Consider the following 17,444-nt stretch of genomic DNA (forward strand, 5'->3'; position numbering starts at 1 on the left):
ACTTAAGTAATTATTTCAACAAATATTACATTATAATTGTAAACAGATGTAACAAGAAAGAAACCCATGAGGCTGTTAGAACCTGGTAATTGCCTTAAGGAAATGACTCTTGACCTGAGATCTGATAGCTACACAAAAAATTCACAGGACAAGGGCTGAGGATGTAGCTCAGTGGCAGAGCATTTGTCTAGCATGGGCAAGACCCTGGGTTCAACCCCTTTTACCACAAACAAAAAATTCACAGGGCAAAGAGAGATAGGCATTCCAAATAGAAGGAACAGCCTGTGGAAATGACTGTCAATGTGGTAGAGCACAAGGCAGGTATGGGAGGCCAAAATGGAGAGATGAGGGAAGGCGATAGAAGGAGATCACATTGGGCAAGTAAGTATGGGCCAGATTGTGTAGGGCCTTGGAGACCATGTCATCCCATGAGTAAGGCAAAGTGGATTGTGAAAAGGAAAGTGAAAGGATCACTCCTGCCTGAAGAGAGAAGATGGATTAAACAGATGCAAGTAGAACAGTTGCAAAGCCATTGCAGTGGTCTAGGAAAGAGATGAGAATACTTGGAATACAGTGGTATTGGTGAACATAAAAGAAACTCATGGATTATAGATGTATTTAGTAGATAATATTGGTAGGATCAGGGGACAGATTGGATATTGAGGATGAAATTGAAGGAGGTGTAAAGGGGAACTCAGAGAATGACCTGTAGATTATATGCTCTTTGAGGCAGACGCAGAATTTCTGTGTAGTACGTAGCAATGTTTTCTGTAGGTAGAGCTCTCCCAGAGTGCAGTGGATCTGTCCCTTCTCCTTGAACTCTTCAAGGTCAGTTGGAATAAGATCCTAGACACTGATGCCTTGGGGCACAATGGAGTAAGTCAATAAGAGATAACTCTGAGCAGGTGAGGATGAAGCCCCAAGGTTCTGTTCCCCATGTGACTGGCCAGTGTCACTTAAGTTCATTATTTGTGAAGGGTAGGTGTTTTCCCCTTCAGCTTTCTTTGGCCTCTCCACAGTGCTCGTTGAGGTTTTGCCTAGGTGATTGTAATGCTTGTTTTCATCTGGTTTAGGGGTGTCTAGCCGATCATTCTGTCTTGCTTTTCCTCTTTAACTTTATTCCTTCTTTCCACATAAGAGGCATCTGATAAGAACACAGACAGCCAGTGTACGTGGGCTTGAATTCCACCTCAACATGTACCAGTTGGTGTTTTCATCTGTAAAATGGAGATGCTTGAGGCTATAACTCTACTTCAGAGACTTGCTGTGAGGATTAAATGAGTTAATAAATTTAAAGCTCATATGGGAGGATTAGATGAATTCTAGATTGGGAAGAGGGGTGGGAGGGGAAGGGAGGGGGCAGGGGACTAGCAAGGATGGTGGAATGTGATGGACATCATTATACAAAGTACATGTATGAAGACTTGAATTGGGTGTCAACATACTTTATATACAAACAGATATGAAAAATTGTGGTATATATGTGTAATAAGAATTGTAATGCAAAAGTACATGTATAAAGGCATAAATTGGCGTGAACATACTTTATATACAAGGATATGAAAAATTGTGCTATATATATGAAATAAGAATTGTAATGCATTTCACTGCTGTTGTGTATTTAAAAAAATAAAATCAATAAAAGATAAAAAAATGAAAATAAGCAAAATAAATAAAAAGCTCATTAAACAATGCTTGGCACTTATGGCTTAGTAAATATTTATTGTTTAGCTCTCTACCTCAGGGCTGGCCCTGTACCTACTTTGGAAAGAGGGACAATAGACTTTGGCATTCACAGATTGGATAGATGTGATCTTTACAGTCCACAAGCAATCCGCAAGTCAAGTTGTAGTAACTTGTAATGTGCTAAGGAAGAAATTATATGTACTCATTCAGTTGTGAATATCAAGTTGCATAGCTTGTAATCATTGTCCAGTAAACTTTCTGAGGAAGACAGTAGCTTATATGCCATCAGAATAGCATGATCAGGAGTAGGATTCACATGTGGAAATTTTATCTTGTCCAGAACCAACAGAAGTCCACCTCCAGGACTCAGCTCATCCAGATGTGGACTCTTCTGTATCTCGTTAGTATCTACCTCCTTTTTCTTCCCATCAGCTCTGTTCATTTTCCTGATATCAACAAGCAAAGGATGGTATAACTATTTTAAGAATATTGATATATTACCTCCCTATTTGTTAGTACCTTCTTTGTTTTTCTTGTAGAATTAAAAAAACTGTTTAGAAACACAGGGGTATAAAGAGACTATAGGACATTAACAATGAATACTATCCATTCTGTTCCTCTACTCCCTCCCTTACCAAACAACAGGTAACTTTTGAAAACCAAATTCAAAGAAAAATTTCAGTCAGCTATTTCTGAGGGGTGGATTTCTTTATGTTTTTTGTTTGCATACGGTGATTTGTTGGAGTTCTTTAGGTTATTTCTCCTCTTAGGACTGGTGTATTTTTTAATTGGGGGGGTGGTTAATGTAATTGATGTTGGTTAATTATATGTAAGAATTGCATAGTTTGTAATTTTTTGAAGTGTTAACCAGAAAAGGGTTAGATATCAGTGATGATTGAGTACAGTGTCAGACCTTAAATTGCAATGTTTGAGTGCTTATATCAGTTATTTTCAATTTATTACCAATTTACAGCAACTATATCTATTTGCAATAATAGTAGCCAGGCATGTTGGCATGTGCCGATAATCCCAGCTACTCAGGAGGTTGAGGCCACATGATCACAAATTTGAGGCCAGCCTTGGCAACTTAATGAGACCTTGCCTCAAAATAAAAAACAAAAAAAGCTGGGATATAGCTCTGTGGCAAAGCACCCATGGGTTTAGTCCTCAGTACCAAAAAAAAAAAAAAAATTAGTCTACACTTTTGGTCTTTGGTCTTATGGTGAATTCAAACTATGTTCTTTGCAAAATATGAATATAGGATTCACAGTGATAAGAGCTAAATCATTATGGACTTCTAGAAAACACATCCTATTAATAGAAAAATACCATTTTATTTATTTTTCTATGGCTGTAGATATTCTTGTGTAGTCAGAGTCTTATAGAATTAGGGCCAACTTCGGTATTGCAGGTTTTCAGAGTTTCTGAATCACAGAAAAAAGAATGAGGGACCTCCTGAGTACAGTTATTTTAATGTGGGAAACAACTGTGAGAGAAAAAATTATTGTACTCATGTGACAGAACCTTGAACAGTTTCATCTCTTAAGTATTATATTTAAATTATTTGTTTACTCAGGAAAGGAAGAAGCAGCACAGACTGCTATGTTCAATAGTTATAACAATTCCATTTACTAAATACTGGTGCCAGCTGTTTACAAATATAAACAGCTTGAAGCTTTTCTATTAGGTGGGACTTTTTCCATTTTATGTAGGAATAAATTGAAGTTTAGTTTAAGTGACATGCCCAGTTATGTCTGTAGGCACCAGAGCCAGATTTGGACTGTGTTCCCCAAATCTGTATTATTTCTGTTTTTAATTCATGCACAGAAAGAAGATTAGAGAAATATGGGGAAAGGCAAAATTTAAATTATTGGTATTATACTATATTTATAGTACAACTTTTTGCTTTAAAAAAGGTAAATTTTGTTTTCAGATACACATGTAGATGCAAATTTGTGGATGCAACTACATTTTTCTCAGATTTTCTGTTTAGAGGAGAAAACAAAGAGTATTAAATGTTCATTGTAGAAAAATAGGGCAACTTTGAGGAAGTGCAGTGTCTGTGTTTTTTGTCCTTTTAACATTTTGTTGCAATGGAAAGGAATTGTGTTTTGGAATCTTTAGGGATCTTGAGGGATGTTGCCTATTAAGAGTTTGTTCCTCTGCTGGATAAAATTCATATCACTACAGTAATTTCAGTTTTTGACTGAAAGCTGTTGATTTGAGCATTTATAAGCATTTTGACCTATGAGAGTGTCTTTGTAAACCCCCACCTGGTTCTTTTCAAGGTCATTGGTCTTTCTGGTAGGGAGGGCCCTTTTCTGACTTTTGTGAGGTGCCCTCAGGTCCATCGACTTTTGACAAGATGTGTGCTCTGAAGGTGAACTTGGTAAGAAATCAGAGAACTGACTCTTTGTGAACTAGTTGAGTGAAAAGGACCAGGCCGCCTCTTGGTCTTTTTAGCAGATCTTCAGGATCTGTAGCCGACTTTAACTTTTGTGTGTTTTTATCCTGTATGTGGCAGTTCCTTGAACAGTGAAATACAGTTCTCTTAAGAGGTTTCTTCTAATTTGTTCTAATCAGTTTTGTAGTAAAACTGGTTTCAACTTCTACAAGCAAACAGCAAAAAGATTGTGAGTCCTGAGTTAGGATAGGGCTTGGGCTAATACTTGACTAGTAACTTGTTTTTTCTCTAAAATCTAAGGCAGGTTATTGATTCTCCCTAAATCTGTTTCCTTTTCACAAAATGGAGGTAATACTAGAATTGTTATGAGAAGTAATGAGATACTAATGAAGACTACTTATCTTGCACATAATAGAAACTTACTGATAGTTGGCTATTATCATTAGAATTAAAAGCATTTAGTTGTGGTAGAATCAGTCTGGCAAACAGATTGTGGAGGACTTTGATATCTGTTTTGCAGAGTTGGACATGTTTTTATTACTGCTCAGAAGTCTTTTTGACTTATGATTTTGGGCAGTATTCCAAATAGGTGAAAGGTTGCTATATGATCTAGGTTTGGAATGAATAGGGTCTTGGTATAGTTGATTTAGTTGCTTTTGAGGCAGGGGCTTGCATGTATTTGATTTGGTTATTTTTCTTAGACACTGGCTCTTCAACAGTAGTGTACTTTGTTGTTCTGACCTTTCCTTTCCCTATCTGCAGTGCTGAAGGAAGTCAGATGAATAGCAGCAACTTTAGTAGGAAGTTGAATGCTGTTCAGGAATCTTGGTGGTTTTTCTGTCATCCTCTTCCATTGTAGAATTATCTCATGCTTAATGAAATATTGGCTCCTGGATGACCTAACTGCTTTTTGAGTTTTCCCTTTTCTCTATCAAATTGATTTTTGGTCAGCAGCATAGTGCCAACATTAAAACATATTTAACCTTGTTCTGGGGAAAAAGAGGAGTCAATACTTCTAAAATGAAAATGTACACTGAGTTTTTGAGGCATCTGATAAAATGAGGGTGAGTGGGAAAAGGTCACATTGCCTCCTCCTTTTTCCTTTCAGGAAATGCTCCAGGTAACAGGTATTCACAGGGATGAATATCATACATTCTATGACTGATCTGGGATGTTGAGAATGGAGACCCATTTCTTTTCTCTCCTGCTCTTTTCTTCCTTCCCTTCCCACCTTTCTCTTCTCTCCTCTCCTCTCCCGTCCCGTCCCCTCCCCTCCCCTCCCCTCCCCTCCCCTCCCCTCCCCTCCCCTCCCCTCCCCTCCCCTCCCCCTCCCCCTCCCCCCTCCCCCCTCCCCCCTCCCCCTCCCCCTCCCCCTCCCCCTCCCCCTCCCCCTCCCCCTCCTCCTCCTCCTCTTCTTCTTCTTCTTCTTCTTCTTCTTCTTCTTCTTCTTCTTCTTCTTCTTCTTCTCTCTCTCTCTCTCTCTCTCTGTCTCTCTCTCTCTCTCTCTCTCTCTCTCTCTCTCTCTCATTTATGGTAGAGAGTATTTGCTGAAGGTCAAACCCAGGGCCTCACTCATGCTAGGCATGTACTCTACAATCCTAGCTTTCCTTTTCCATTTCTAATGAGGGAAAGCCACCAAGCACCCTGCCTCCCTCTGAACACAGATACCCAGATTCAAATCATATTGTGATTTTAACCATGCACAGCTCTCTTGTGCATCACTTCACAAAGTAGGCAGAACAGCTCTTCATTTTGTTCTTCCAGATTGGACACTGATACTGGGACACTTGCCCAAGGTCTTCCTGGTATCTTTGTCGAGTAGGAGCCACCCAGGTTCCTGATTTAGTCCAGTGCTTTTTTCTGAAAGTTTGAGATAGTAAATAATATGTGCTTAATTCACTCCCCTGATTAGAATCCTTCAGTTGCTCCCCATTGCCAACAGGATTAAGCCCAAACTCCTCAAATTCCTTTAGGCTGTGCTTATACCAGCCATATTTCTTACCTCTCTTGCAACATTATCTGCCTTTATAAGTATTTACAACTTCTCTTTTCTTTCCTCTTCTTTCTGTCCATTTATTTTTTTTTATTTTTTTTTTTAGAAAGAATTTTTTAATATTTATTTTTTAGTTTTCGGTGGACACAACATCTTTGTTTGTATGTGGTGCTGAGGATCGAACCCAGGGCCGCACGCATGCCAGGCGAGCGTGCTACCGCTTGAGCCACATCCCCAGCCCTTTCTGTCCATTTATTAAAATTCTGAACATTCTACACGTGCCATCTCCTCCTCCTCCTCCTCCTCCTCCTCCTCTTCTTCTTCTTCTCCTTCTTCTTGGATTTAACTCAGGGTTTCACACAAGTACTCTACCATTGAGCTACATCATCAACCCTTTCATTTTGAGATAGTCTCACAAAGTTGCTAAAGCTGACTTCAAACTTGCAATCCTTCTGCCTCAATTTCCACAGTAGCTGGGATTACAGGCATGTGTCTCATACCTGGATTCACATGTGTCATTTTCTTAGAAGGACTGGCTTGAATAGTTACCCCCTCCACCCCATTTGATAATTTTACTGTTACTGGACCCAAGTCTGTCAGTTCACTGCTCAAAACCCAGTACTCTATAGATGAGAGTTGGTAGGAAGGAAAGTCAGATTTATTCAAAGACTGGCAACGAGAAGATGAAGGGGGCTTTTGTCCTAAAGCACCATCTTAGGGAACTTGTGCACACAAAAGTGCTTTTATTGGGAGGTACAGTGGGACAGACAATGGGCAAAAAGATTAAGTGTTGAGTAGGGTCTTGCCTGAATAGGGTCTTCCCATCATCCAGGGCACAATGTCTTTTTTTCTTTGCCTAGAACACTGCAATTGACCTTGACCTGCTGGAGCTATTTCCTGTACTTATTTAGACAAATATTACTTTTCTATAAGTTAAGCATCATCTTTACACTTTCTGATATAATCTGACGGTTAACAAATGTTCTAGGGTCTATAAATCTAAAGAAAGATTATTTAACACTTAACATCTTAATCATTTAGGTGTAACTTTTCTTTAGAATTTAGAGTTCTAGACAAAGAGAGGGGAAGCTAAAGCAACTCTGCTAAATACAACTCCCAAAAGATTGGCCACTGTTAAACTACAGTTAGGTGCTCCTTTTTTGTGCTGCCATACCCTCATATTCATGCTTTGCTAGAGCGTACCCATTGTATATATGATTATGAAGGTGTGTCAGTATTGTTTATTCTCCTCACTGGACTACAAACTCCTGTTTGCCTTTGGGTGCCTGGTAAAACTAACACTTAGTACCTTAAATTTAGTTTGTCACTTATAAATGACCTTCTTCCTGACCATTTACAAATGTCACCTACTTTTAGAAGTGTAGCATGTTCTGCTTTTTTAGTTTAGAAATTACAAAGCTAAGAATAAAATGGATTTTTTTGTTAAATTTTAAGTTTTAAAGTCACTTTCTGCCTGGTGTATGTTTGGCAGGAGAGCATTGTATACCTCTATGTCCAGGGATCATGATGGGAACGAGGTGGTAGCAGACAGGGGTATTGATCAGCTAAATGATGGTAAAATCATATTAGGGCTTTTCTGTTTAGAAACTCCATACATCATGCCCTCACCTAGAGCCCACATACTTGAGACAGTGGATGCTACTTTGAGGACTTCTCTCTGCCAGTCTTACTCATGAGATGATAGCTGTGACATTAGATTCTCCTCTTGGAGGTCTGTATATACTTACTGTACATTGTCATATTGGGTGACATGATTCTAATCATCTCTAATTTCTTATTGTTAATCCAGTTGACCTAAGTCAGTATGTTTGTTGACAATTAATAGAATCCTACTCTAGCTAATTTATACTAACAAGATAATTTACGATAACAATACAGGCATGACTCATGGAGCTGTGCCAAAGGTATGCTTGGGCCTTACAAAAGCCTGGAAAGCCATGGGAATCCAGGCCATTATTTGTGTGTCTGACAGCGGTGTATCCCATTCTCTGCAGAACAGCTTTATCTCCTTCCCCACATTCATGGCTCAGTTTACAAATCTGTTATTTAAGTAGCCAGCTTGATTTGTGAGCCTTCAGCTAAATTAATAGGAAAGACAAAAGTGAATCACCCTATGTCTGTGGGACCAGTATCCATGTTAGTAGTTTTCAGTGCAGTTATCTCACTCCAGAGGGTGGTAGGAGCTGGTACCAGTGGTTTAGGGAAAGGGAGCTTTGGGTAGGACCGAATCTTAAAAGGTACCTCTGGGTATTTTTGTTTCTGAAATGTAAAGAAAGAGTTTCACTAACCACTTCAAGAATGAATATAGGTAGTTTTAAGTTAATGTGGAAGATATACTTCTGTTGATTTAACAATAGGCTAGTCTTCTCTGTGCTGGTTCCAGGGTTTGTACCGAGTTCCAAGAACTAGTCAAGATGATCTCTGTAGTTTTCCAACAGTTGACTAAATTTAATGAATAGCTTGCTTTCTTCTCAGATAATGATGGTAGAACCTGTCAAAAATAATTGTGCTTTAATTTGTTTTTTGCAAATGACAGACAATGAAAGTTCTCAATGAGAATTTTTAAATTACAAAAACACTCAGTATTATTTACATATGCAGTAATAGTTCCTCTTGTATAAACCCTAGTGCAGTGCATCAGAATCAGCAGGGGAGCTTTTCATAAAACCAAAGGCCCAGTCTGCATCCTTAAGCTTGTGGTAGAGTGGGTCTGAGTGTCTGTGTATGAAACAGGCTTTCCAGATGACCAAACATGTCCCAAGTTTGAGAAGCATTGCCTCAAGGGACTTGATGTGTGGCCATTGCCTGGAATGGAAATCATAGTCACCTCCACAGTAGACCATGCTCTATATGGGTTCCCTGGAAAAGTTGTGGCATTCTATTGCAGCCTTAAGATGGACTATCTAATCTCCCCTGCCTCAAGTATATATAAATTTCTTCTAATTCATTCTGAACTAACAAATTTAGAAAACTTACTATATCTGGATCCTTCTACCAAAAATAAAATAAAATAATACAGTTTTATTTGTTGACAAAACTTGTTGTGTTTTATAGAATTTTGGGAGGAGGGGGATTGAAATCAGGGGCACTCAGTAATTGAGCCACTTCTCCAGATCTTTTTTGTATTTTATTTAGAGACAGCGTCTCTAAATTGAGTTGTTTAGCACCTTGCTTTTGCTAAAGCTGGTTTTGAACCTATGATCCTCTTGCCTCAGCCTCCTGAGCTGCTGGGATTACAGGCATGTGCTACAGTGCCCAGCCTGTGTTATAGAATTTTCCAATTAAGGTTGGACTGATTATGTTCCCATGGTGCCATTTAATGTGTTTCTTGTCTGAGTGTTTCTTATTAATTAGTAAATTGCCATAAAAGCTCAAGCAGTTTGAGATTAGATATTTTGGCAACAACACTTCATAGAGGTACGGTAGACTTCATTAGGAGGCTTATTACCACGTCACTCTTTTTGTTGTCTTAATAGCCATTCATGATCATTATTTTGAAAGCATCATTCATTAAAGTTTGCTAATTATCTTTGCATATCCAATAAATACTGAGCCTGAAATAGAGGAACTTGAAGATACATTTATTGAGAAACAGACACAGAACAAGGTCTTGATTACCCATTAGGTGGTTGCACTCTTTGGCACTGTCTTGTGGATTTAGGTAACTAATAGCGGGCAGTGAACATTCCAGCTTTCTCTACTGAGCCTTAGTATGCTATAAAGTAAGTGGATCTGGACCAACTAGGTACAGTCATATTTTCCTATTTTTGCCTTTAAGCCTTTTATATATGTCAGTTTTCTCTCAAGAACTAATGATCTTTTGCTTTCAATCCTTGATTCTCACTGGATAGAAAGCTGGGGTGTGTCTTTTCTTTCTGATTCTGTGTACTCTACTTTGCTATGTGTTATTTCAACTTGTTCCTTTACATAAAGGATGCCTACCCCTGCATTTGTGCTTGGGACATCTAATAGTTATCAATCCTAAATAATTAGTTTAATACCTTGATTATCACTAACTTTTTGGAATTTTCTGTCTTCCTTTAGTTAACAAGTTAGCTTGTCAAATAAAGCTCCTGTGGTTTATTGTGTATTCTATAAGCATGTCTTTATATTACTATGAACCTTTAAACAAAGAAAAATATTATCCTTTGCTCTTCTTCTTCTTCTTCTCCTTCTTTTTTTTTTCTTTTTTTTTAGGAAATTCACACAAACGAAAAGGAAGTAACAGAGAAGGAAGTAACTCTTCACTTGTTGCCAGGTAACAGTAATGTTAGCCTCATACTTCCAGTGCAACTCAAAACCAATGATAAATTACATCATTCCTAGTTTTTCTGTATATAAACTTCTTTGTTTTTTATCTTTTGGCATATAACAGTAATGAGTTAGACATAGATATCAAGGTCTTTAGTTCAATAACTGTACACCTGACTCTGAGTATTACACTATCTGGAAAAAAAATCTTTCTTGTTTCCTTTTACCCCCAGCTGATGAAAATAAACCTGGGAAATTCTTGCCTCTTTGACAAGCAAATGAGGTTGTCTTACTTGGTCCCATCCAGTATTTGTGGTTTCTAGTCAGGAAAATCCCAGTCCTTGCTGCCCAAGTCTGTAGTTGCCCTTGGACAGTGCAGCTACCCATGCCTCCCAGGGCAGGTGTTGGTAGATGGTCTCACCTGCCATCTGTGCTGGTGTATCTGAGAGTGGGTCCTAGGGATACTGGGGTTTACCAATCCTGGGGCCACTGGGGCTTTGCTCTGAGTCATTCATTTGAATGGATTGCTTGAATTTTTTTGAGACTGGAAAAAGTGGCAGTAACTTAAGTTGGGTTTTATCACATTTGAGTTCAGGAACAGAAACTATTTGGTGAAATATCCTCTCCATTTATGGAAATTCCTGTCAGCTATGTATTCTTTTTTCCATTTTTTCCCAATTCAAAATAACTTTTTAAATAAATTTTTATGTGCATTTTCCCAAAACAATAGAGACCCCATTCTGGTATTTTTAAACTTTGTTCCAGTTTGTCCAGGGAATGTGAATATGTACATGTTTCTGACTGATCCATGTTATTTGGTAAAACATATTAGAACCCTTTAACTTTTTTTCTTTTTTTAATAGTACATCTTAATTTTACAGAATAGTGGGCTTCAATACAGCATATTCATACTTGCATGTAACATTTTGATCATTTCCACCTTTTTTTAATGTTTTTAAATTTCAAAGGCTTTTTTTTTCTACAATGTTGACTTAAACCTTGATTCATATCTCCTGTTGTTTTTTTCTTTTCTTGGACTTATAGATTCTGAAATTAACTTTTGTTTTAAATTTTGTGTCATATTCTCCCTTCTCCTGGCTTACTAGACGGTCTCTTCTAGGTGCACAGCTGTGGGTTTACAGTTAACTTCTCTGAGTCTCAGTTTTCTAAAGTAGACTAAGATCATTTTCAACTCCCAACTCTCATGATTCAAGAGTTTGTCTGGTACAAACAATTTGTAACCATGGTGCAGCTTGCCATGTCTGTGGAGAGTCTCACCAGGAAGGTTGTAATAGGACTACATTGCTGATTTCTAGGCTCCATACATAACTCTGGTAATGGGCTATCCTGGTCTTGAGGAGAGCCTCGCTGATAAAAGCTGTTGCACATTAGGAGTTGAAGCACAGGAAACTTTGCCCACGTATCTTTCACCTTGAACTAAGCTGTGACATTTTGGGGGGGACTATTTTAAGCCCTAATGAGGCCCTGACTTCATTGTTTTCTTTAAACTCTGTTGTTTAAAGAGGCTGACCTAGTGACTGAGCCATCTTCCAATATTTCCTTAGTGTTTCAGCCAGGGGCAATTAACCCCTTGAAAGATAAAAAAAGAAAACACTGTAATATGTGCCCCTTGGATTGTTTGAGTGCCTGAAATTCTTCTTTGTTTTCTTTTTTTTTTTTTAATATTTATTCTTTAGTTGTAGTGGAACACAATACCTCTATTTTATTTATTTTTATGTGGTGCTGAGGATGTAACCCGGGGTCTCGAATGTGCTAGGCGAGCGCTCTACCACTGAGTCACAACCCCAGCCCTCTTCTTTGTTTTCTTATTGCAAGCTAGACAAAATGTGTTTTCAGCCCAAAAAATAAATTTAAAGATGGAAAAATCCAGAGGGAGATTCTGGGGGAAGATAGTTGAATGAGAAGAAAACTCCTTTTGTTGTTGTTGTTGCAGAGTATTTACATTTAGTTTTTTCATTTTCCCCTTTTTCTTCTCTTTCCTACCCTCACCAAGACATCTCAGCCCTCATGAGTATCTCTGCTTCCATGGAGCAGAGAATGCTTACCTGAACCCCAGTTCTAACTTTTTAACTATAAAGAGAATTTCTGTCTCTAGGAAATGTAGCTTCTCATGTCGGCTGGGTGCCTGCAGATAGAATAGGAGAAGTGACACCTGGAGAGGAAATGTTCTCAACTAAGAGAGGAAACTAACCCCCCCACCACCACACACACACACACGCACACACACACACACACTGCCTCTGACCTCTTTTTTTCCTCTCATCCTCCCAGTGTGCAGCCAGAACAAGGTGGTCATGCTGTGGAAGGCTGCAGTGCCTCTTGTGTCTGAGGAAATCCTGGAGCTCTCACAGGAAAAGGGAGTGGGACCTGCATTCAGGCATGCAAGCGAGCTGCTCCAGTCTTTGCTCACTTAGGGTATTGCAGTTGTTGAACCTCTGCTGGGGTCAAAGTAATAAAAACACTAAAATATATGCTTGAGGGGCTGGGGATGTGGCTCAAGCGGTAGCGCTCTCGCCTGGCATGCGTGCGGCCCGGGTTCGATCCTCAGCACCACATACCAACAAAGATGTTGTGTCCGCCGAGAACTAAAAAATAAATATTAAAAATTCTCTCTCTCTCTCTCTCTCTCTCTCTCTCTCTCTCTCTCTCTCAAAAATAAAATAAAATAAAATATGTGCTTGAAAGTGCAAACTGAAATCAGTACCACCTATTTGGAAACTTCCATTATTTGTAGTGAGACACCTCTGAGTCTTTTTTCTTTCTTTTTTTCCTCCAGTGCTAGGGATCAAACCCAGGGCCTCACACATGCTACCACTGAGCTGAGTCCCCAGCCTCTATCTGAGCCATTTTGTTTTCCATACTCTGCTTCATCTTCTTTCCTAAAATTTGTACTTCTTGACCTTCTCGAAAAGTGGCTCATTTTGAAGTGCTGCATTGTACTATGTTTGTCCTCATTAAATAGAGTGCAGAAAGTTCTTAATGTTTGCATACTTTGTTAACTGAGGACCCTAAGAAGGACTTGTTTTGGTTTCCACCAGGTGAACACCTGCTTTGTGAAGCCAACACTGTCCTGAAGTATGTGCAGGAAGATTCCTGTCAGCGTGGAGTCTATGGGAGACTTGTTTGCACAGACTTCAAGATTGCCTTCTTAGGCGATGATGAATCTGCATTGGATAATGGTGTATGTATGAGCTGTGCTTGGAGGGAATGGAGTTATGGCTCCATTGTTTCTTCCCTCAGCTTCTCAATTCTTCCACCCCAACTTTAACACATAATAAAAACAAAAGAGAGAAGTCTCATCACTTATCTGCTTTCTGTCCTTAAGGAGTTTCTTTGAGCTGTAGGACCATTCAGAAATTTCCCACCTATGACTCATGTCATGCTGGCTTGCTTTTAACCTCAAAAGTTGACACCATCAGTGTTTTTAAATTTTCTTCTATATTTTAGCACTCATTGAAGCTGGGCCTTGTGGTGCACCCCTCTCATCCCAGCAACTCAGGAGGCTGAGATGGGAGGATTACCAGTTCAAAGTCAGCCTCAGCAACTTAGCAAGGCCCTAAACAACTTAGACCGTGTCTCAAAATAAAAACAAAGAGGGCTAGAGGGACTGGGGCTATAGCTCAGTGGCAGAGCACTTGCCTAGCATGTGTAAGGAACTGGGTTCCATCCTTAGCACCACATAAAAGTAAACAAATAAAATAAAGGCATTTTTTCGTCTATCGACAACTACAAGATAACATTTTTAAAAAGGTGAGAGCTGGGGGAAGAGTGTTTGGGGCAGTGGCTCAGTGATGGAGTGTTTGCATCGCATGTGTGAGGTACTGGGTTCGAGCCTCAACACTATGTAAAAATAAATAAATAAAATAAAAGGTCCATCTACAACTAAAAATATAATAAGAAAAAAAAGAAAACGGGCACTGGAATTGTGGCTCAGTGGTAGAGCGCTTGCCTAGCATGTGTGAGGCCCTGGGTTCGATCCTCAACACCACATATGAATAAACAAATAAAGTGTAAAATCCACTGGCAACTAAAAAAATATTTAAAAAAAAAAGAATGGCTAGAGTCTTAGAGACTTATGGGTCACCAATACTGATCCAACTTTAGGAAAAAAGGGGGGATTGGGGTGTGGCTCAGTGGTTAAGTGCCCCTGGGTTCAATCCCCAATATATTAAAAAAAAAAATCAACCAATCATTGAAATAACATGTCCCAAAATGTACTACTTCCCCATGTTTTCTCTAAACTCTTCCTCAAATCTAGAAACTAAGTTCGATACTGAAATGGATCGCAAGTGTAGCATTTGAATTTGAGTCTACTTTATGCCTAATCTGAATCTAGTGGCAACATTCTTGTGAGACTTGTTGCTACTTATTACTGAGCTGCTGGGGAAGGAGAAGACTGTCTGCAACACTGGAAGAGCACTGTGTGGTAATGGAAGCCCAGTCAGGCCCGCCCCTGCCCTATGCCCGCAATATGCAGGCCATCCTGGACCACCCTTGGCTTTTTGTTTTTGCTTTTATTTATTTATTTATTTATTTATTTTTGCAATATTAGGGACTGAACCCAGGGTTGCTTTACTACTAAGCTACACCCCTAGCCCTTTTTACTTTTTGTTTTGAGACAGGTTCTTCCTAAGTTGCTGAGACTGGCTTCAATCTTGCCATTCTCCTGCCTCACCTTCCCAATAGCTGTAGTTGTAGGCTCCTGCCAGCCTGCCTGGCTCCTCCCTTGCTTCTTAAATAGCAGCATGGTTGCTGCTTCCAAGTCTGGTTTCTTGTGCTGCTGTCCACTGTAGTGACTTAATTCCTTTTCCTTTATAAAGACAGCATTCACCATAAACTTTAATCTCCCAGTGTTTTCTTCCCAAAGATCTCAGGTAGCTTGTCAGTCATCTCAGCATTTATGTGGAGGAACATTAACCTGCACGTCACTTGCCCATACTTCTCAAAGTGACTGTGTGGAGTGGTGGGCCTGGAAACAGCCCAGAAATTGCATGGTCTGCCCAAGTTTGAAAGAATCAGTGCTTATAAACTCTTCTCCCATACTCACTTGTCCCTTTCTTAGGAATATACAGATGCATTCCTCTATTTATTTCAATGTGCAAGTGGAGAATGGTGATTTACTTTGCTTATAAATGTCTTAACAGTGCATAGAAGGGAGTCACATTTATTTCCTTTTGAATCTTTTAGGAAACTCAGTTTAAGAATAAGGTTATGGGAGAAAATGACATTACACTCCACTGTGTTGATCAGATTTATGGAGGTAAGGATCTCTTTTCTTTTGGATTATTGCCAGCTTTTGAATATATAGTTAGTAATGATGATAATATTATTATAGCCCTTTATAGTTCACAAAAATATATTCATATAAATTACCTTACTTAAGTCAGTTTTATGGATGATAAATTGAAATGTGAAGTAGCTTGTTTGGAGTTACTTAGCTAGAGGAGTACTGATCCTTCTATATTCATGTTTAAGACTGATTTGTGAAGATCTTTGTATTGCATCAGAATATCTTTTCTGCTGGTTAAACAGGCCTCTCCTGCCAATTCATTCTCTGTTTCTCTTCTCCATTTTTGTGTTCAGGGCACTTCCAGAAGTTATTCAATAGCTATTTATGATGTTCTCAGTACCAATAGGTGCTAACTGGGTAGCTCTGGGACAGGAAAGAAGGTGTCAGGAGGGGCCTCAGCACAAACCTAGGGATTGACTGGCAGAAATGCATGTCCCTAGTGCTCTTTCTTCCATCCTTTATGATCTCAGCTTTCAGAGCTGTGTTTTCTTCATGCCAGTGAAATCTATTCTGCTAATAGTGGCCAGTCCATTTGGGTCTTATGCTTGCTCCAGGGCAGTGAATAACCCTGTGTGCTCTCAGAGTCAGGGCCCCTGCTGGGACAGTCTGAATGCCTATTCTAAGAAGTTAGCAGTCTGCCTTGTTTTCACATTAATTTATTGCTGTATAACATAATTTTTCTTCCCAATTTCATCGTTGATCTATAGTGTTTGATGAGAAAAAAAAAATTCTCTCTGGACAACTGAAGAAATACCCTGAGAAACTTATCATCCACTGCAAAGACCTCCGAGTGTTTCACTTTTGTCTGAGATACACAAAAGAAGAGGAAGTCAAAAGGGTAACTAGTCCCATTTGTTTTTAGGTTTTGTTTCCCTTCAGGTTTTCCCCACTGACTCTAGGTTTTGCTTATATTGACTGAAGGTAGAGGGAGCCTTTTATTCTGTGAAATTGAATCCAGTGTTCTTTTTTTTTTTTTTGATCCTGGGAATTGAACCCAGGGGCGCTTAACCATTGAGCAACATCCCCGACCCTTTTTATTTTTTATTTTGAGACAGGGTCTCACTGAGTTGCTTAGGGCCTCACTAAGTTGCTGAGGCTGACTTTGAACTTGTGATCCTCCTACCTCAGCCTTGAGAGCCACTGGGATTACAGGTGTGCACCACCCCACCCTGTGGATCCCATATTCTTTCTTCAGAATGCGAGAGGTAATTGGATAAAGCATGCCTGTATATTATCTTAGCACATGCTACCTTTACTCCTTCAATTCATAATGTTTTGATTTCTAGAGCCACTAAAAGATGGGAGGTGATAAGCCAGGTCATGAAGTAGTTGAGAAAGAGAAGGATGGGATAGGTTCAAGTTGTCTCTCATTGCCATCCTCCCTATGTTTGACAACCTATTCTAAAGACAGTTGCACTGTCTTCCTATTCCTGTGAATAAATGAGTCACTCTTGGAGGTAGTGGTTGTGCTTGAAAGGAGGAGGTACAGCTAAGAACAGCTAAGATTAGAGGAACAAAGCCGAGTCACCGGGTGTGCCTTTGGAGACTGTGAACATGATTCCCTGGTTGTCATGGCAAATTGAGATCCATAACTGAGTGAACTGAAAAAATGGCTGTAGCAATTTGGTGTTCATTATAACTTCCAAGATTTGTCTTATTGAGATGATAAAGATCTCACATTTGCCAGTATCATACATCAGGGGAGATTTAGCAAGAGTCTAGTGCGTCTTTTCTGTAATGAGTCATGTACACTTACTTCCAGGTCACTGCTTGATTGT

At 39.3% G+C, this 17,444-nt stretch overlaps 1 protein-coding gene across 4 annotated transcripts in view; it reads left to right on the top strand.

Moving 5' to 3' along the window:
- The window catches only part of Mtmr12 (myotubularin related protein 12), a 73,341-nt gene that overhangs the window by 19,322 nt on the left and 36,575 nt on the right, over positions 1-17,444 (top strand). For 3 of the 4 annotated variants that reach the window (XM_077795556.1, XM_077795558.1, XM_077795559.1), the window contains exons 2-5: positions 10,302-10,362; positions 13,415-13,557; positions 15,564-15,636; positions 16,374-16,504. In XM_077795556.1, coding sequence (XP_077651682.1) covers positions 10,302-10,362; positions 13,415-13,557; positions 15,564-15,636; positions 16,374-16,504 — 408 coding nt within the window. Of the gene's footprint in view, positions 1-10,301; positions 10,363-13,414; positions 13,558-15,530; positions 15,534-15,563; positions 15,637-16,373; positions 16,505-17,444 lie in introns of all 4 variants that reach the window. The other variant, XM_077795557.1, reaches the window with a different exon arrangement.

This window comes from Urocitellus parryii, chromosome 1 (genome assembly GCF_045843805.1).
Source record: "Urocitellus parryii isolate mUroPar1 chromosome 1, mUroPar1.hap1, whole genome shotgun sequence".
Classification (NCBI taxonomy): Eukaryota; Metazoa; Chordata; class Mammalia; order Rodentia; family Sciuridae; genus Urocitellus; species Urocitellus parryii.